The following is a 20,302-nucleotide window of genomic DNA, read 5'->3' as shown; positions in this document are numbered from 1 at the left end:
GTAAAGCACGTACTTATACCTGCTGCTCGGCCTTTTTACTGTTTTACCCATTTACTGTCGGTTACTTATATGTTTTACTATGCTCGCGTTTTGCCAACTGATCCCAATTGTCGCGCCGCCTCTTTGTATATAGCATGTTTCTGTTTTTGTATACCTTGTATTTGCTCTGTTTTTATGTATATATTTTTTAGTTTGCTTTAGTTCTAATAAATGCGATGCAGGCGCCCGAGTTCTCATCTTTATCCTGCCTCCCTCTTCATCCCCTATTCACATACTCTCCATTCTTCCTTCCGAACTTTCAATCTTCTGGTTATACCGTCGAGTGACACCAGAAGGTTCCCCTCTTTCAAATGTTAATGTATTCTAAACCAGAAAACTTGTCACTTTGGCCACGGTAGACGTCACTGTCATTGTTATATACACTTTAATCAGACTTCATAGCAACAAAAATTTCTATTCCTGCAGCATGGATTCTTTCGATGAATTATCGGCAATGTAATGGCATTGGCCATGCAATTTTCGAGTACCCAAATATCGGCAGTAAAGCAAAATTTTGGTTTTATCATTATATTTTGTTTTAATCTTTACTCGGTGGCAAAGCTCTGTGCAATAAACAAGTAGTAATCGGAATATTTTCGTTGTTTGACATCAGAAGAGGCTGTGACCGGACTATATTGGCGTGTTCTCACGTTTTAAACGTTAAAATAATTTATATTTCGATTCAATCCGAAAAGATTTACAATTAAAATATGGATAAAAATTGCAGCCCGGCATTATGACGATGTTAATCACCAAAATTTAATAGCATCGATTCCCCCAATACACAGACCTTTTGGCACAATTTCAGAAATTTTCGACAAAAAGCATAGGAGTTATTACGATTTTGTTCGCCCTGTTTGAAGCTTATCATCCACACACACACACTAACATCCATACCTATAGAAAAAACAATCCTAATATATATATATAATTTCTATTTTGCATTTTTCAATGTTTCAAGGTCTCCGTGTCCAAAAATGTAAAACTCGTGGGGTGTCATTTTTTGACCGACCACCATACTTTCCTTTCCCTCTATTATATACACCAGCCGGGAAAGTAAAAGTTAAGATACAATAGACTTCCCCTATAACACGGAACGTATCTACCGTGTTATAGAGGGGTATACTGTATAATGGATTGTATCCAGGTTAGAAAAGGCACGCGGCACAATGTACAACAGCGAATAACTGCCGAACAATGCAATTTCTTCCGTGGATAAAAATTAGCAATTTTTCGTTTCGAAAAAGTTATTGTAAGTTTTTAAAAAATTGCCGTATTGTTGTTCTTTACCGAAAAATTAGCGTATTTCCATTATAACCACGTTATTTTCGACTACTCGCCCGTCCTTGAATCGCCTCATTTGCATATTAACAAAAACGTCATCCGGAAAGTAACTGAAAAGCTTTCAGTGTGTCCGGGAGGACGTAGTCGAATGACGTTTAATGCTTTTGGAGAAGAATCTTAGAATTCACGGTACTTTTCCGAGTTTGCTTCAAACAAAATGCTGAACGTAGTAGAAGGAAGATTCGATCGGGACCAAGGTTTTTCTACGTCGACCGAGACTAAGGGGCATGTTTCATTTTTTATTGGAATTCTAGTTCGGTGCAATCCAGAATATTTTTTCAAATCGGGATTTTTTGATAAACTAGATTTGAGTTTGTCCGGGGCAAAATCGTCCAGTACATCAAGCGCCCGACTTACAACATTCCACTGATCCCGCATTTCAGTTCCACGTCTTTCGTTGATTTTATCCACCAATAACTGGTAAGAATGCACGGAGAAGAGCTCTGTGGTCACTACTGGATCGGAGACCACTTTCTCGACACTGTCGACGACCGCAGGATCGCCAGGAGGAAGTTCGTTGATAAACGCATTAATTTTGTCGAAGTTCTCGCAGTAGAATACAGCATTGTTTATCCAAGACTCTCTGCTAATGATCACTGGACTGGGTGGAAATGGCAGTCCAGTTATGACACAACAAAGAAAATTGGAACTGTCGCGCTCACAAGTCAGGGTAAAATGACCTCAATACAGTATTTTCTACATTTTTCTTTTCTTATAAAAGAAAAGACGTGTTGCAGATTTTCAGTAAATCTGTTTATATTCTTAAAACAATTCCAAGGCTTAGTTGTTTAGTTCAGAAAATTCCGCTTTACCCCTTTTTTTCTCAACAAAAGAAAAGAAGAGAGTAAGCTAATTATCGTATTTTTTTTCCTCAGTATACTTGGTCCGACTTAACGAATTTGTTTTTCCCCGCAAGTAAAGGAATCAAAACCACAAATAATAATAATAATAATAATTGTCAACATATACGTTTAAATTGCAAAAAATGGGGAAGGTAAGTGCAAAATATAAAAATATATAATTCAATTATTATGCCTTTGTGTCCTTTATGATAGCTTAAATTTATCTATGTATACTAGTACATTATCAATTAACAGGACTTATACTGGAAACTATGGATGCAGATATTTAGTCATACTGATCAGAAATAATATTTTTTTATTTAGTTCACCTGTTCACATACACTTTAAGCTTGTGTTTCGGACTTGTTCGTCCCTCCTCAGCAGGCATTCAAATAGCACTTTCTACAAATAAAATTAAAAATAGACACATTGTTTTTCCGACACTAAAATAATAAATTGGATAATTAAATTATGCTTAATTGTAATTAAAAATAACTATTTTCAGTTTGAAAAGAAATTCTACACCCAAACAAAAGGAATACCCATGGGCACATGTATAGGTCCAAAATTGGCCGAAATATCAATGATGCAAATAGATGAAAAGATTAAAAATATAGAAGGGATTGAATTTTATAGCAGGTATGTGGATGATTGTATAATAATTTTTGATAAAACGAAAACAAATGAGAATATAATTGTAAATATGGCCAATAAGATCAAAGAAAATATTAAATTTGAATTAGAAAAAGAAAAACAGAATAGTTTAAATTACCTAGATATAACTATAGAAAGAAAAAGTGATAGATTAGTTTATAAGAAATATGTTAAACCTATACAAATACCCAAAATAATTAATTATAAATCTGTTATACCTGTTAGTATGAAATATAATATATTTAAAATGTATATGAATAAAATAAGACAAAGAACAAGTGAAATAGAAACGCAAAAACAAGAGGAGGAAGAAATAATTAAAATGTTTATCTTAAATAACTATCCAAAACGTTTACTAAATAAATGGAATGAAAAATTACGTAAGAACAATCAATCAAAACCAATGGACAAAGAGAACAAATTTGTTAAATTACGGTATGTACCAAAATTACTTGAAAGAATTGAGAAAGTTACAAAAAGTAGAATTAATTTAATACCAGAAAAAATAAATTCAACTAAAAAATATTTGTGTTATGTCATAATTTTCTTCTTTTCTATAACAGAGGAAAAAGGTGTTGTATATTCATTTAATTGCAATTGTAACCCAAAGAAAACATACATAGGAGAAACAAAAAGAAAATTAAAAATTAGATTAAGCGAGCATATTAGAGCAATAAAAGGAAATTATGCAAATTCAGCAGTGGCTGAACATTGCAATAAAGAAGGTTGTGCAATAAATTTAAACACTGTTAAAATAAGGAAAAAAGAAGAAAATAATTTTAAACGACAGTTATATGAACATATAAATATAATCAGACAAACAGAAAGAATAAACAACAACACCGGGAGGGAAATCCACCAATCCTGGAGAAGCATTATAGAAGGGGGAGGGAAGTGAAAGCATAAAAGGAGAAATTTAAAATGAATTGTAATCATAGTTTAAGTAGAAACGAATAACACAGAATGTAAGTAGACAATGTAGAAGTTATTAAATTGTAATTAATCGTAATTAAAAATTTCATGTATATAAAAAATAGGTATAAGTTTGGAATTGTTCGGTTAATATGGATTATAAGTATATTCGAATTTTTAAAGAAGTCCGGAAATACAGAAAATGTAAGAATTTTATTATTGTAGTGTCGGAAAAACAATGTGTATATTTTTAATTTTATTTGTAGAAAGTGCTATTTGAATGCCTGCTGAGGAGGGACGAACAAGTCCGAAACACAAGCTTAAAGTGTATGTGTACAGGTGAACTAAATAAAAAATATTATTTCTGATCAGTATGACTAAATATCTGCATCCATAGTTTCCAGTATAATAAGTCCTGTTAATTGATAATGTACTAGTATACATAGATAAATTTAAGCTATAACAATATATAGTTTGGGTGCTAGTCAATGTTTTGGGGGCATTTAGGTGCTAAACAATTTGGCAAAGAGTGAGCCTACTGCACTAAAATCGACGTAATTTATCATCTTGCACTCTGCCCCTTTCAAAAACCGAGTGGGTGCGGCACCCAAAAATCAGGACCTTACTACGCGTAAATGGCGCTTCTGCATAGGTATTAATAGTTGTAGAAAAACTTTAATCGTAATTTTCTCGAGATTGCCTAAATAGTGGGTCCTGCGGCTTTAGTAGAGATTAAGTACGAGTAAATACTATACATGAACAAAATTTCATCGAAATCGGTGATGACAACTTCTCGTTCCCTTTGTAAGTAGACCTTCCCTGCGAAAACGTTGTGTGTATTAATTAATGTTAGTTCGTAAGATTTTCTTTTATTATTAACCGGAAGAATGAGTTGGACAGAAGGTCGAGGAATTCTCGAAGGGACCGACAGTTAGAAAAGTTTGGAAAATCCTCGATTTACATTCAGCGCAAAGAAATTGTACAGTACAGTACATACAACACGAAGCGTCTAACTGAACCGACTGTGGCGCCTCTAGCGAAATATACAGGCTTCGAGCTAGTATATAGGCCTAGTCCTTGTAGCTAGATGCTTGTCAGAAAACGAGTTTATTCTCAATACAGCAAAAGGAGAGGAGAAAAACTTTGGGGTCCTTATAAATTTAAGTAACTTTTCCTTACGAAAAATAAAAGCTTTAAGACCGCTTTTATTATAAAAAGTACATCCTACGTACTTCATTTGTTCAAAAGAAGAAAAAAAAAAAAAAGAAAAAAAAAAAAAGAAAAGAAAAAGCGAAGAACCCATTTCCCGCTAAGGGTCGAATGTATCCCGTTCTTCCCGAGCCTCATACCAACACAAAAGCACCGGACGTCCCCGAGGTGAGTTCGAACACTATAAAACGACGTGATCGTAAGTAATTTATATATCATTATATACTAAATTACGTCTTAGATTTTGAATAATTAATTAATTTTATGATTTACCATCGGATGTTATTCACTCACGTCATATTTTAAATAAAACGAGAGAGAATCTTACCACATTTTGCTTCGTATTTGTTATAGTACTATACTTGAACAAATAATGGCGTAGTCTGTAACATTACATATAAATTTCCGTATTCTAAAGTTAGAAGTTCACGCGAAAATTATTCCCTCTGTATATGTTTGGAATTCGACGTCACTCGAGAATAGATACGGGTTCTGCGTGATTTTACAGACACTTGCAAAACGGCTTTGTAATTATAACAATTGCCCTAAGTAATAACTGTTTATATTATAATACGGTATTTAAGTCGATGGAATATTCTGTACGGAAGAGACGAATTAAACCAGGATAATATAACTTAACTGTTTTTTGTATTTGTTTTGTGTCTAATTGTTTCTTAGTTTTATTAAATTAACAAGAGGATAACGATAGCCGTTAATGAGGTCGAGAAACACGAATATAAATGAGGTTTTTCACGTAGATTTTTACTCTCTCCTATGTGTGTTATTTTTATTATTAATAAAGAATAGCGATTTAAAAAGTTTATCATAAAATTTAAGAATAAGGTTTTACAAAAATAATTGTTTGTAAGTAAGAGAACCTTTCTAGAATAAAAAGGGAAACCGTACGAATGGAAATAATTAAAAAACGGATGGATATTTTCTGCCCAGGGTCCTGTTTGGAACGGGTCCTGTTGTTTCTATTGTATTACCGTATTATTACTTTAACTAAAAGTGTATTATGTGGTTAGAAAGAATAAACGTCGATATAAAAGGTAAAAACAATTTGTTTTTGATGCTAGTGTCGACATTTACGCAAATTAAAGGAATAGGGTCTAACTAGTGATGTAACGAATATTCGGTTACTACCCGGTATTCGGCCTAATACCGAATACCTAAAACCAGGAGTAAGAAATAACAAAAACGCAGTAAATTAATTATTTTGGTAACTTTTATTAATGCTGAACATTAAACTATAATTATTAAAGTTAATAAGAAATAGCATCTAACTCTAGTATTAAATTATTTCGTAATTAAATAATATTATAGCCTTTATCTAGCCCGATATCTTATGGCATTGAGGCGTGTAGGTTAGAATGTATCGGGCATTAATGTTATTGTTTTGTTAATTATGTTATATTCGTATTCGCGTATATTTTAATATTTTTTACGATATTTTAAAATGATTTACGAAACGTTTTATCGAAACTTATCGTATTTAATGAAAAAATTATTTATCTATTTTTAGAAGATGAGTGAGTAATATATAATTGCTCATTCTTTGCGTTATATATAAAATCATTTTTCATTATATACAAAAGATAACAATTTTATATACAAAAATATTGACAAATACGACAGCAACAAAATATCACAAAACTTCACAAATAGAAACCCCCAATAATATATTTGAACTGTTCCACAACGGGGCAGAAACTAGACCGTCCGTTCCCACTAAAGTATATCCTTAGGGCACTATTCAGTCTACAAATACGTAGTAAAAACACAATTTTAGTGCTTAATTACAGGGTTAAAAAATTCGATTGCAAATAAAATAACATAACTTACATCTAAATACCAACAACTGCCGAATCGTATCGGGCTATTTACGGCTATTACATAAATTATAAACCAATTTGGCACTAGAGGTAAACGTTAGGCTCCATCTCGTATTAACTTTATAATTATTAAATTTAAATAATTAATTATTTAATTTAGACCTACTGGAAAAAAAAATCTTAGTGGCAGCGGTCCAATAGAGAGCAGGGTGCGCGATCCTTGCCATAATTTTTGCTCGCCAATTTTTGTACGTGCGTTGATCAAGCTGAATAGTTTGGCCGAATATTCGGTATTCGGCTGAGGTCGAATATACTATTTGTTACATCACTAATTGTAATTTCATAGAATTAACAAAGCAACATAGAATGCAACATCATTGCGTGTGAGGACCCACTTTGAAGCTTAATAACTCCCACCCTACGCAATCTGAAGTGTTTTTGCCAGGGAAGTTAGGCAAGTCGTTGCTGGATTTTTATTAATAAAGAAACATTTAACGTATCTTCTTTGTTTGAAATAAAATTGGTGAAGGGGATCCGCTCTTACCCTCAGACCTCATACAGGTTCTGAACAGTTCTGTTTATATGTATAGGCCTATGTGTATTTGTAGTGTTGTTTTATGATTTTCCAGCGATCTTTTCCTGGATTCGTGTGTGTGTATATATTACATATGCACAGAACTTCAGTTTAGAGAAATGATTCACAAAAAAGGCAGAAAATCTGTCGGGGAAATGTGCGAATTATTCTACTTACAACAATTATTTTATGACTTACCAAGACTTGCATTGTAATACTTTTTCATGCCCGATTTCATTCTTAGTTAGAACGAAGGAAAATGTCAGAAGAGCAAGAAAGATTCGACCCGGAAAAAGTGACTATAGTTAACCGCAATGAAGAATGTGTCGTGGTGTCGCGATCGTCCTTGATAGATAAGGGAGGACTTCTGAAAAACTCCATAGCTGTGTCTATTAGTGAAGGAAAGTTTATTCTCAGATTACCTGTGACGTCGGAAATGCTCAAACAATTAGCTAGGTTTGTACGAATCTACTTTATATAAAAGATAGTTCATTTGTCTTCCGCGAATAAATATTTTAGGAAAATAGTGTTGAGAGAAACGTTTCGCTTCATTCTGTGGTATTTCAATTTCCTGAAATTAGTTTCTAATTGTTTTACAATGAATTCTCTTTGCAGATATTTAGAGAACGAAACCGTGGAGTTTACTTCTGCCGATAACGGGTTCCAAATGTACTTATTCGGCAAACGTTATTTTATTAAGGAGCTGCAAGATCTGTGTCTCGATTATCTGGAAGATTCGATTTATTTCGGAAACGTTTGTCGTGTCCACGATTTGGTCGTCAGACACGACGAAAAACAATTGCAATATCATTGTTGGAAGCGATTCAGTTTGTCCGATAACACTATATTCCGAACCGACGATTTCAGATGTTGCGAAGTAAGTACAATTAAGAAGATATTGAGCGGTCCCTTTACTACGAACTGCAAGAAGTAGATTTGTTCTTCGGACTTCTTATGTGGGTGGAGAAAACGTTTTCGAAGATGAAGGAAACAAATGCTAATGTATCGAAGAGAAACGTCATAAAACCATTCCTGCCTCTGATCCGATTTTTTCTCGTAGAACCGGATAGGTTAAAAAAGATTGTGAACAGCTGCGGTAAAGGTCAGAATTTTAACGGAAGAAGAGGTTCGATGCATAGAAGAATTTCTCACTCGAAAAAGTGTTGCCAATCTGCCGGCAACGATTTCTGCTAATGTTAATCCGCGAAGATTTTCCGATTATTCTTCGTCTATTGCCGCATACACTACGAAAGAAACGTTAAAACAAAACGTGAGAATGGAAGAAAAATTTCGGTTTATGGCCGAAGTCTGGGTACCCGATAATTGTATTGTCAACGCCATTAGTCTTCCGATATCCCACCACAATCCGGAGGGAATTAAGGTTTTGGTGGGCGCGAAAAAGAAATATTCCCACCATTTTCTATACGAAAGAAATATCTGCGACAGAGAAGGAATTATCTATTTTAAAAAAGTCAAATATATGCAGAAGCGCAGTTTACTGATTTTTTCCGTTAAAATTCCCAGAGAAGAAATAGATTCGAACTTCATACAGGTTTTAGGACACGCGGAAGGCTACATCCCACTAAACGATTTCGGAGAGAAAAATACAAGAGACGACGAGAAAAGAAACATTTTTAATTGTCGTATTTGCCTGTTTTCTTAAATTGTAAAACTGTTTTTTTTTTAACAAAGAATAAAGTATTATTATAAACTACTATTGCTCGTTTAGTATTATTAGACCAAATATTTTTTTGGTTGAATGAAATTTCGATCTCCAACAACATACATTTCCCCAGATGTTATATTTAACAGAGGGAAAGTATGGCGATCGGTCAAAAAAACGACCTCCCTCCCAGACTTTTACGTTCTTGGACTCGGGACCTTGAAATGTCGAGAGAAATACAAAAAAATTCGAAAGTAATTTCTGTATGTTAGTGTGTATGTGTTGGACGCACGATTCTGTTCGTCCTTATTGAGGCTTAATAACTTCCATGTCTTTGTTGAATATTTCTGAAATTTTACAAACAGGTTCGTTTATTAAAAGGATTGATGACATTAAATGTCGACAGAGGAGAGAGAGATAAAGGGGGTCGTGTGTATCTCTAGGAGGGTCAGTCTTAATGAAAATTTCACTGGTTATTAGCATTTACAATTTTTTATAAACCGATATTCATCTTTCAAATCTTGAGACAAAATCTTGATGCCTTGAGCTCTTAGGATTTTGTCTCAGAAGAGCAAAACTATTCCAACGGGCAATTATTTATTTTGGCATCGCCACGATGCCGGCCTTCAATTCAAGTATAGAAACCCCAATTTTATCTACCTCTGTAATTTAGTTCAGCTGATGGAGGGCGCTTTAAGCAATTTCCTCTTTGGTGGGAACTCTGGTATGCCTTAGCTACTCATTATTGTTGTTCGGTTCTTATAAGTTATCCATTTTTACATTTAGGCCGCGACTCCACTAGCAGTAAAAGGGCCGTAAAACCCCTCGCCGTAAAAGCTTTTAATCACGTGACCATGATATTTTACGCCTGAGCAGGTCGTAAAACCAACGTAAAAGCGAGTTGAGCAGTGTTCAACTTCCGAAGTGAATACGACCGTAAATCGGTACCATCCACCAATCAGAAGTCAGTTGAATCTAGGTCATCGTGACACGCTGCGAAAATGGCGGAAAACGAGCTTTTGTGTACGTTCTCTCTTTTTTTTTTTTTTTTTTTTTAACTCTTTCCGCCCTGTGGGCACTAAGAGGGCCTCTTTTAGTAGGCCCATTATGGGTTCGGCCAGGCCCACAATGGGGCGACCGGGTGGTGAGGGACGGGGCCCGACATATCCGAACGGACCACCCCCGAAAAATTCCTGGGGATTATTCGACCCGTTCGGATTCGATCCCGGGTCCCCCAGAGCGGTAGGCTGCCACCTTTACCGCTCGGCCATCCGGCCGTGTACGTTCTCTCGTGGCTACTCTAGAAGATCTGGAAAGATTTATCGAAAACATCCGAAAGTATTCGTGTATCTACGACAAGAGGTATCCCGATTATAATAATGGATGCCTAAAACACGCGATATGAACGGTCAAAGGAAAATCCTTCAATTTAGAGGAGTATATAATAAAAAAGCTAAGCTTATAAATGCTGTATATTATCTTAATAATGTAATAATAAAAGTCAAAGTATGAAAGTAAAGATATTACTTTTACTATATTTGTAATTATAGTACAGAGAAAACTCGTAGAATATAATTATTGTCTTTATATCGATATATCACGTATATGCCGTAATAGTACTGTCGCCGTAAAAAGCTTCGCTAGCCGGACCTCCACCGCAATCCGAACGCAAATAGGCCACGTGATTAAAAGCTTTTACGGCGAGAGGTTTTACGGCCCTTTTACGGCTAGTGGAGTCGCGGCCTTACTGTACTAAGCTACAATAAAATAGAAAGACGTTTAAGTAGAAAATAGAAATAAAAATCCAAATGAACGTCTGACGTTAACAAAAATAGTTGTGTTCGTTAGACTGTGTAGGCCAACTCACTGAGTCTCGTATGGGTTTTACGTGGTAAAAATCACGACTGTGGCTGAAAAACTTTGTCGACAGTCGACCCCTTCAAGAATTTCTCAATCTTTTATGGACACCCTCTACTTTACTGTTAAGCTATGTAATTATAATAGAACAAGCAAACAAGACGCTTATTGAGCTGCAATCAGAAAATTCCGACTGTCTTTTTTTTATTCGGAGTTAGATGGATGAAAGACGAGACCAGTTATGGAAATTTAGGGGCAGCAGGAGGCTCCGACTATTTACCAAGTATGTACGAACTTCCGATGCAAACCGGAAGTCACGTTATTTCAATCGAAAAATTTTCCCCTTAAAGCAGTTAGACAGATGACCGGCAGGACTCTATTGTTAAAGGTAAAGTATGACGTACACGGGTGAGCCACTACCGATTTAAGATGGAGAGCCTATATTTTAAAGTTCCTGTGATTACGATGCACACTTCTAGCGAGAGGAGAGCTCTGTCTTTTTTTTTTTTCAGGCCTTGATTCGGGGACTTTATATTATTTCCACTCGAATTTCACCCTATTGATTGGTCTTGTGTCCCTTTTCCCTCACCCCCCGATTTCTCATGCTTTTGTCTCCAAGCAAGACCGACACCAATTCGGATCGGGAATGGTCTGGGAGGTGTTAACGGAAACTGGAAGTCTACGCTCATAATTTACTCCGTTATAGTCTTTCTCGGACGTTTGTCTGACCGATTTGCGAGATTTTTTGTCCGTTTACGTTTAGATAGTTTAGGGCTCACATGACCTAACAGGTGTTCTTTTGGTCATTAGTTCTACCCCCGTTTTCTCGATTCGACCCGACTCTTGTATACGAGCACCATGGCAAAGCTCCCTCTCACTCGGTCGACATTCCCTTTCTCATTCAACATTGCGTCGCGTTTATTTTAGAACAAATGTTCTCCTTTCTGTCGAGTCTACTGCATCGACACGTGCTCTTGATCCGATATGCCCTCCGAAATTTATATAATACTTACCCGAAAGTATAGAAGTACTTTCACGATTTCCGATAGCGTGGAAGTAAGTTTTTACGGTAATATACGTAGTTTCCTGCACGTATTTTGAATATGAGTAAGAGAAAAGTAGACGAGATAACAATGGAGATAATACGGTTATCCTTGAAATGTTTTTGTATAACTCGCTTTATTTCAACGTAAAAGAAATCATTTACATAAAAAATAACGTGATCTTTTGTGTATTTTTTAACTACATTATCTTGTCAGTCTACTTATTATTTATTATATTATTTACTTAATATTGAACAATTAATTTCCTTTTGTACACGCAATTCCTTTATTGTTAAGTGAACAAAAAAATACTATTAATTTTATAATAAAAAAGTGACTTTCAGCCATATTTTAGAGGAAATTTTGCCATAAAATAGATGAAAATTTATGCGAATTTCCCACCTTTTCACAATATTGTACTCTAACACATCATTACAATATACTAATCTATACCCTTTCGGAACTATAAATATAATAATTGTATTACAAATTGGGCAAGCAGGATTAATTATTAATCGAAATTATAATGCTTGTAACTGCTTGGATAACTCCTGATAAAAATCATTCAACTATTGTACATTATCCACTCTTGATATAAAAATTAATATATGTGGGAGATGTAATTAATTAGGGCAAAAAAAAAAGAAATATAAAGTGAAATGTATATAGCTGTTATATATATATATATTAAATAATTATTATGGTCGACATTTATTCTATTTACGGAGACGACGTTCAGTAACTTTGCAAGATAAATGACTGGAATATCGAGTTTTCTGACCTCATAATTATAAAGGAAATGTATTGAAATGTAATATACATTACCCATCAGTGTCAGTGTTCGTGGTAATGTATGTCGACATTAAATAATTAGAAAGGGAATTTTTATTAGTGTAAGGGATGACTATTTAACAGGAAACGGACACTTATTTTGGTGTTAGACACGTGAAGACAAGCCGGAAAACTCCACGTGACTAGACAATTAGTGGGGCACGAACCCACGACCAGTGTTATGGGTTTCATCTACTCAGCCACAGGTAGGCTACAGAGAAAAATAAAATTACAAAGGGATGCTATTGTACGCTAATTCTTAATTTCTCAAGAGATACTATTTACAACTGAATTAATTAGATTTAAAATTTTAAGTTAGTTAATTAGGGAATTATATACAATTTTATATGTCTATAACTTATATTTTCCGCTTTAAATGCCTTAGGGACATGGAAGAAATGATAAATTACTTCAGTAAATTTCTTGATGATTAATCATGTTCAGTACTTTCTTTTATTTATGCATGTACAACAGATTATAAACGACTTGAAATATGTATTTAGACGTTATTCTTGAGTTATAAAGCATTCAATTAAGCATACAATCAATTAACTTCTTCCTAAAATGATAGTTCAGTACAAGTTGCTAACATTAATTTTCTTTTCTGGCAGCTTTGTTTCCGACAAAGCTTATAAACCGTTTACAAAGTATTTATCATAATTTTCTGGGATGTTAAGACGGTTTATCAAGTAATTCTTTACTAGTGAGTGTGGGGACTCCCCCCTCCATTTTTTTTTTCTGCGGACCATTAACAACATTAAATTAGAATTTATAAGTGGATATTAATTCTTCTTAAGTATTAATGTCTCTTTTAATGCTGTGAATGTTGATACAGATTAATTGAGTAGAGTATAAAAGTTTTACTTGATTTATTGTTAAATTTATCAAGGGGTAGGCCATATTTTTCAGAACATAAGAGTATCAAACACCTTCTTTATTACAAAGAGTAGGGATAATTTAACCCATTTTTCTTCTATTATTAAAAGGATAGAATGAAAAATAATAAACAGAATGCAAATATCATAAAATACCCAAAAATATTCTTAAAAATATCGTTTTCTTCCCTCCTTTCGGGCGAATTATACCTTGTTTTAAGTGGAGATTCCACTCTTTCTTTATAGCCAAGAATTGCTCGACGTGCATCTTTCCAAGCGTGTGGTCCTTGCAAACGATACTGATAAGGAAGGTTTGGACCCATAAAACATGCCCAAAATAGTGGGAAATCGGAGAAAAACATCTTTGATATATCAGGTTTGGCTCCTATCATGGATGACATTTCGTCTAAGTAGTCGACGTAGTCTACTTGTATGGTGTGACGTGGTCCACCGAAATATCGCTTGTTCATCATCTCAGATTTGTGCTCGATATCCCAATACATATCTTGTGTCGAAGGTAGATCTACTTTACCAGCTAAAACCCGGGCATACCATCTTGCCTGTATCTCCGATATAGGGAAGAAGCCACCCACAATCTGTATCAGCCCAATAATGCCCAAACTTTTATGCTTAAGTTGCGATGGGATGATGTACTTATACAACTGTACCTTGTTCTTTTCGACTGTTATTATATCTTTAGACAGAAAAGGGAATTTAATTTCGTAACCTGTTGCCAAGACAACTTCGTCTAGTTCTGTGACGAAATCCTCCCCTTCGAAGACGACACCGTTTCTAACAAAGCGTTCAATTGGCCCTTTAACCACCACGGTTCCACTCAATATACGATTGGGTAGAGAATCGTTTACCATGGGATGTTGAGAAAGTATCCTGTGTTTGGGTTTTAATTGATATAATTCGTGATTGAAACGTTCATTTATCATTTTTTCCGTCAAAAAATTACGTATATTCAATGGAATTACGTGAGAAAGTACGTTCCAGAAGCGACTTAAGTATAGAGAATCGAAGGGTAAACCATTGGTTCCAACTCTGTGTATTATCCAGCATCCTCTTCTTGTGCTTAAGTATACCTGTAAATAAAAAATCTTAATTATTTTACAAAATAAACCTGTATAAAACCTCCAAAAACGGAAAAAAAAATTCGTTTTAGGCAGGTTTTATTGTAATTCTTAGTGGAAAGATCTAACTAAAACTGTCACTTTTACTTTTGTATCCAAGATAATGTTATATAACAGCTCATTGGGTACTTAATTACTCGACCAATTTAATATTTCCTTACTTATGTTTCGTAGCACTTAAATTAACAATAAACAAAGAATTAATCGTTATATACCTTACAGCAATTTGTAATTTTATTGATTTTTAAGAGACGATACAAAGAAATTTTTTTCATGAAAAATTTACTCCTCCACCAAATAATGATACATGTAAAAATGCGAGGCCCTAAAGTATAGATTCATAACGCAGGCCCTAGGCTACAGACTCGTAACGCAAGGCCCTAAGCTTCATATTAATTGGCTTATGTGCAAATCTATTTTATCTCATTCCATTTACTCACGTGTCATTTAGCCTAATTTTAGGCACAGCTAGGGGATGAAAAAGAAAAAATTATCTATGAATATTCTTTAATATAAAAATATTTATGTCTGGGCTAAATTTTATATTAATACCTGTTTAAAATTTTATTAAAAAATTTAATCCCTCTAGATAAAGTTTCTGGGAGAAACCTGCACCCCACTGAAAATATGATTCTCGTCAGTAGGGATGATAAATACAGATTAAAATTCACTGATAATGATTAAAACTTAATTTTAATTAATCTAAATGTTATTTTTAACACAATTAATGTGACAAAATTCTTACCTTACTAGCGACACTACTGAGTTCTACAGCAGCATCACCTCCAGAATTCCCAACACCCATAACGAGCACCTTCTTATCATCGTAACCATTCGGTTTTTTATAACTATGAGTATGGATGATCCTCCCCTCGAACTCATCTTCACCCGGGAAAGTGGGTCTTAACGGATACACGTGATGACCATTACACACCATGACTGCATCGAACACCTCTTCCAATTCCACCCCATTTAACAAATCCTTAACTCTTATCTTCCATCTTCCAGTGGATTCGTAATCATCCGCGGGTGTTACCGATGACACTTCGTGCCTGAATTTAATATACTGGACCAATTCGAATTTCTGAGCGTACAGCTCCAAGTACTTGATCATCATGGAGTTGTGCATGTAATTGGGAAAATGCTTGGGTGGAGGGAAGTCGCTGAAAGCCGTGATCTCCTTGCTGCTGTTAATAATAGTAGAGCGTGCCACGGATGCCAAACCTTCCACATCTTCGTCTCTATATCTCCAGAGGCCCCCTACGTGGTTAGTTTTCTCGTAGCAAACCACATGGAATCCCTCTTCTACACAGGCTTTTATGGAAGGGAGACCACTCGCTCCGGCTCCTATTACGGCAACAGATTTTATTCTATTATTTTCCATGGCTGAATGAAGTTTATCTGGTTGTCGTTCACTTTTTATATTGGAGGATAAGTTTGTTTACCGTCATTACGCATGCTCTAACAATAACTATCATCGCTAATCTGGTCAACCTTCGGTGTTTCTTTAATATAGTATTAAAGAAACACCGAAGGTTAACCAGATTAGCAATGATAGTTATAGAACAATTAGAACAAAATTAAGAACAAATGCGCAATTAGAACAAAATTATAGTAATTATGTTCTAATTGCGCAAGAAATTTAATTTATAAAGTAAAAATACATTTAAATTGACGAGAATTTCCTCCTGGTATGTAAAGAAACAGGGAGTATAAATCCAACACAAACATTAAAATTCCCCCATGAAGTGATGGGGTTCGAACTGTTGACTGGTCGCAACACCCAAATTTAAGAACGAATGGAGTGGAGAATGGAGAAGATAGTGAGTGTGGAGTCATGGAAACTGATCCTCAAATCGTTTTATATTCTCTAATATCGTGTCTCCGACAGACACGACATAAAGATGCATTAAATAACTTTAGAAATAAATTTAAATTTTGTTTCTCCTGTTTGTATGTTGAAAGGGCAGATATTTATGCAGATTTCCTTGAAGAAAATAAAATTAACAGATTGTATCTTGTAAGGAAAATATAAGTTTATATTATTAGAAATAGTACAGAGGATAATTAACAATGTCCTTAAACGACCTTCCTGTCTGCTCAACATAATAAAAAATTGTCTGGATTTTGTATGACTTTGTTCTCGGAGAAAATGGCCATTTGTCTTCATTAATAAACGAATTATTGAATTGTGGTTGTGTAAAACTTATATATAAATGAAACAATCTGTGACAAATTTATTATTAACTACTTAAAATTGTATTAATTTAGATTTATTACGTAAATTCGTGGAATTTTATTTAGTTTCTCTTTCTTTCTCGAAGGCATTATTAATATAACGTAAAACCGATTTTATCTACGGAAGATTTTAATTGTTTAGCTGTATTTGTGGATGAATACGAAGATGGTCATAAATATGACCTTTCGGGGGTCGTTTCTATCTCATTTAGAGCTAGAATCTTACCCTAATTTACAAATAAATAGGGAATATGAAAGGTTGACCAAATCCCACGTAGCATTAAGGTCGATCATGAAACCCATGTAGCACTAAAGCTAACCGCAAAGCCCATACGTCGCAGCATGAATTTATGTTCTAACCCGTAATGAGGTATGATAAAACCACTAAACACTTAATCCGTGCCGGATGAGTTGAAGTTGTCCCGGTTTTCCTCGCATATCTAACACCTATATTGGGGACAATTTCTCGTAGAAAGTCTTCCTCGGAAGACCTACTTTCGTGGAATACCTCAGCGTAACACAAAGGCGATCTGTGCCATCGGGAAGACTTTTTTAAATGAACAATTAGCTCGAAGTGTTGAACACGCGAAGAAAATTTAAAAAGCTCCACTTGGTTACCAAATAGTGGGGCACGAACTTAACGACGAGTTTTCATTGGTTCCACTCGGCCACTGGTTTGCACTCTTTTTGGCAGATCGCCCGTGCCGTATTCCATCAAATCAAATTTATATTTTACTCTGATTTTCTCTTGAATTTTTAAAATATATATATATTATTTAGAGACACGACAAGTTATCTTTCGTATTAGTGTATAACTTTGTGAAACTCATCTGTAATATTATACTATCAATAATTAATCGAAAATAGCCAGAAAATTGGTCAAGGTTCCTTAACTATCAGACAATTTCAACATTAAAATAACTCGGAATAAAACTGATAGTAACCATTATTATTCATGAATATCGAACTGTGAATCTTTCATTTTAGAAATTCTCAGTAATTTAAAGATTTATTCTTGTAATTTTATCAATTACGTAAGAAACCGATACGAAAATCTTAATTGGTACATTGCGTGACGCATTATATATATGATAAAATTTAATATTTATCGTTGTAAATTAAATATGTAAATTAATTTCCTTATATTCATTACATTATTGTGTTTTAAATTGTTAAATTATTTCAATTTACCTTCTATGGAACTGGACAGATGGTCGCGTGATAATAGATGTTTCTAAAGGTACGAAATTCGAACCCAATGTTAAATTTTTGTGATTTTTCGTAGCTAATTCGAATCTAGACTTTTATTTCCATTTTTGAGCAGTATATCCTCACCCCACTGTAGATTCTTGAGCAGTGTATCATTATCCCACTGTAGATTTTTGAGCAGTGTATCATCATCCCACTGTAGATTCTTTAGCAATGTTGCCTCAGTCCACTATACATTCCTGAGCAATGTATCCTCATTCCACTGCAGATTCTTTAGCAGTGTATCCTCGTTCCACTGTAGATTCTTTAGCAGTGTTGCTTCATTTATGGTAGATTCTTCAGTAGTGTTTCTTATCCTATAGCTTATTTTATGGCAGATTCTTCAGTAGTGTTTCTTATCCTATGGCTTATTCTATGGCAGATTCTTCAGTAGTGTTTCTTATCCTATGGCTTATTCTATGGCAGATTCTTCAGCACTGTTGCCTTATTCCACTGTAGACCAGATCCTTCCACAATGAGCAAGTGAAACATTTATACAGTCCACTGTATACTAAAGTATTGTGTAAGAAACTCATTCTGTTTATATGCAACATAAAACTGCAGTTTTCCCTCCTTTCTAAATAAGAAAACTGCTGTTTTACGTTGATAATAAATTTTATGTTTTAATATAAAATATATTATTAAGATAAATATTAATAAGTGCAAACGAATTGATTTTATCTGAAAAATATTCTGAAACAGGAAATGTGATATATTTTCAATGAGACAAACCTTAAGTATTTTATCAGATTAAAATATTTTCTTGTGTATATAAAGTCAAACCTCTGAACAACGACGGCTACTGACGGGAACATAAAAGACGGCCGTTATTTAGACATGATCGTTATTGAAAGTTCGACTGTATTTGCATATTTAGTGAAGAAAACCGAAAAATTATAGGTGTAGGTTTACGCATTTTTATACTCAATGTGATAATATGAAAAATTTTTGAATTGAAATAACATGACTTCCGGCTTGCATATATCAATATGTAGAGATTACCGTGGCCTCCTGCCCCTATCTGGTCTCGTGTTGCATGTATCTAACTTCGTTCTCGAGATAAAGGAAGGACAGACGGTGGGAATTTATAGGTCTACAATTTTTTCAAATTGCAGTCAATCAATTAAAACAGACAATAATTAATTTTTTCACAAAAGTATATTTTCGAGTGTTAAAAGAAAAAAATATATATCTTTCATAACTCAATAGCAATCTATTTGCATTACGACGTACAGTACACTTCCCTCATTATCTATCAATGCATTCTACAGAAATAATTGTAAGAAATGAGGAAACTTTTAAATATGATGCTCTAGCCCAATCTTAGATTATGTGAATGTTCTCTCCTTCATCTCTTATCCCTGTCTTTATCTTCATCCCTCATCTCTTTCCACTGTCCTAAACTTTTTCCGTTATCCCTTGTCTTCAACTTTCTCCCTTGTTCCTGAAGATGAGAAATGATTCAGATAACACACGAAAAGTGGAAAGAATCGAATTTAATTAAAACCCTTTCGATTTTTCACAGACGTCTCCTATTACTCGGCATAAATCGCACACTTAAAATTTTTAAATTTGATCCTAAAAACCGTTCAGTGAACTCTTTATCTTAAGTAAAAATAAGATTTTCACTTGTTTTTATTTAATTAAATATTAAAACTATCTTTGGGGTCACGGATAATAACGATAAGAAACTTAATCTGTACAATTGGCCTTAAACACTTACAGTGATGTAAGAAGATATCTTTCTAACTTGAAAAAGTTCTGACCCAATTTTACCAAGCGACAGAAGAATATTTTTGAAACCTAACGTTTTTGTAAATAATAATAATAAATTATTTCATATTGATTATGTGCCAATTCGAAAGGAAAAGAAAAATTTAACTCAATATATTTTGTGTATGGCTCCTGTTTTTGGGACTCAAAACATATTCGGTCAATGTTACCTATGGTTCCAAGATGGCGGCTCGTCTCTGATTCCAGCAAATAGAAGAAGGGAAACAGT

General features: G+C 34.3%; 1 protein-coding gene and 1 long non-coding RNA gene across 2 annotated transcripts; one reads left to right on the top strand and one right to left on the bottom strand.

Moving 5' to 3' along the window:
- Positions 1 to 5,140: 5,140 nt before the first annotated feature.
- On the top strand, positions 5,141 to 8,113 carry LOC136985280 (uncharacterized). Its single transcript, XR_010882319.1, has 3 exons — positions 5,141 to 5,168; positions 7,654 to 7,865; positions 8,025 to 8,113. It is a non-coding gene; the product is annotated as an uncharacterized lncRNA (long non-coding RNA).
- A 5,602-nt stretch (positions 8,114 to 13,715) lies between these two features.
- LOC136985279 (flavin-containing monooxygenase 5-like) lies at positions 13,716 to 16,211 on the bottom strand. Its single transcript, XM_067282525.1, has 2 exons — positions 15,560 to 16,211; positions 13,716 to 14,766 (listed from the first exon to the last, which is right to left on the bottom strand). The coding sequence occupies exons 1-2, from the start codon at positions 16,196 to 16,198 to the stop codon at positions 13,783 to 13,785; spliced, it is 1,623 nt and encodes a 540-aa protein (XP_067138626.1). The 5' UTR covers positions 16,199 to 16,211; the 3' UTR covers positions 13,716 to 13,782.
- Positions 16,212 to 20,302: the final 4,091 nt, after the last annotated feature.

The sequence above is a fragment of the Centruroides vittatus genome, unplaced genomic scaffold (genome assembly GCF_030686945.1).
Source record: "Centruroides vittatus isolate TY-2023 unplaced genomic scaffold, ASM3068694v2 contig_957, whole genome shotgun sequence".
Taxonomy (NCBI): Eukaryota; Metazoa; Arthropoda; class Arachnida; order Scorpiones; family Buthidae; genus Centruroides; species Centruroides vittatus.
The sequence above is the reverse complement of the archived record's forward strand: the minus strand, read 5'-3'. Positions and strand labels throughout refer to the sequence as shown.

Excerpts from the sequence above, each read along its gene's own strand:
- LOC136985279 (XM_067282525.1), bottom strand. The coding sequence starts at position 16,198 with ATGGAAAATAATAGAATAAAATCTGTTGCCGTAATAGGAGCCGGAGCG. Across the intron at positions 14,767-15,559 it reads TCAGTAGTGTCGCTAGTAAG|GTATACTTAAGCACAAGAAG; the intron begins GTAAGAATTTTG and ends TTTTATTTACAG.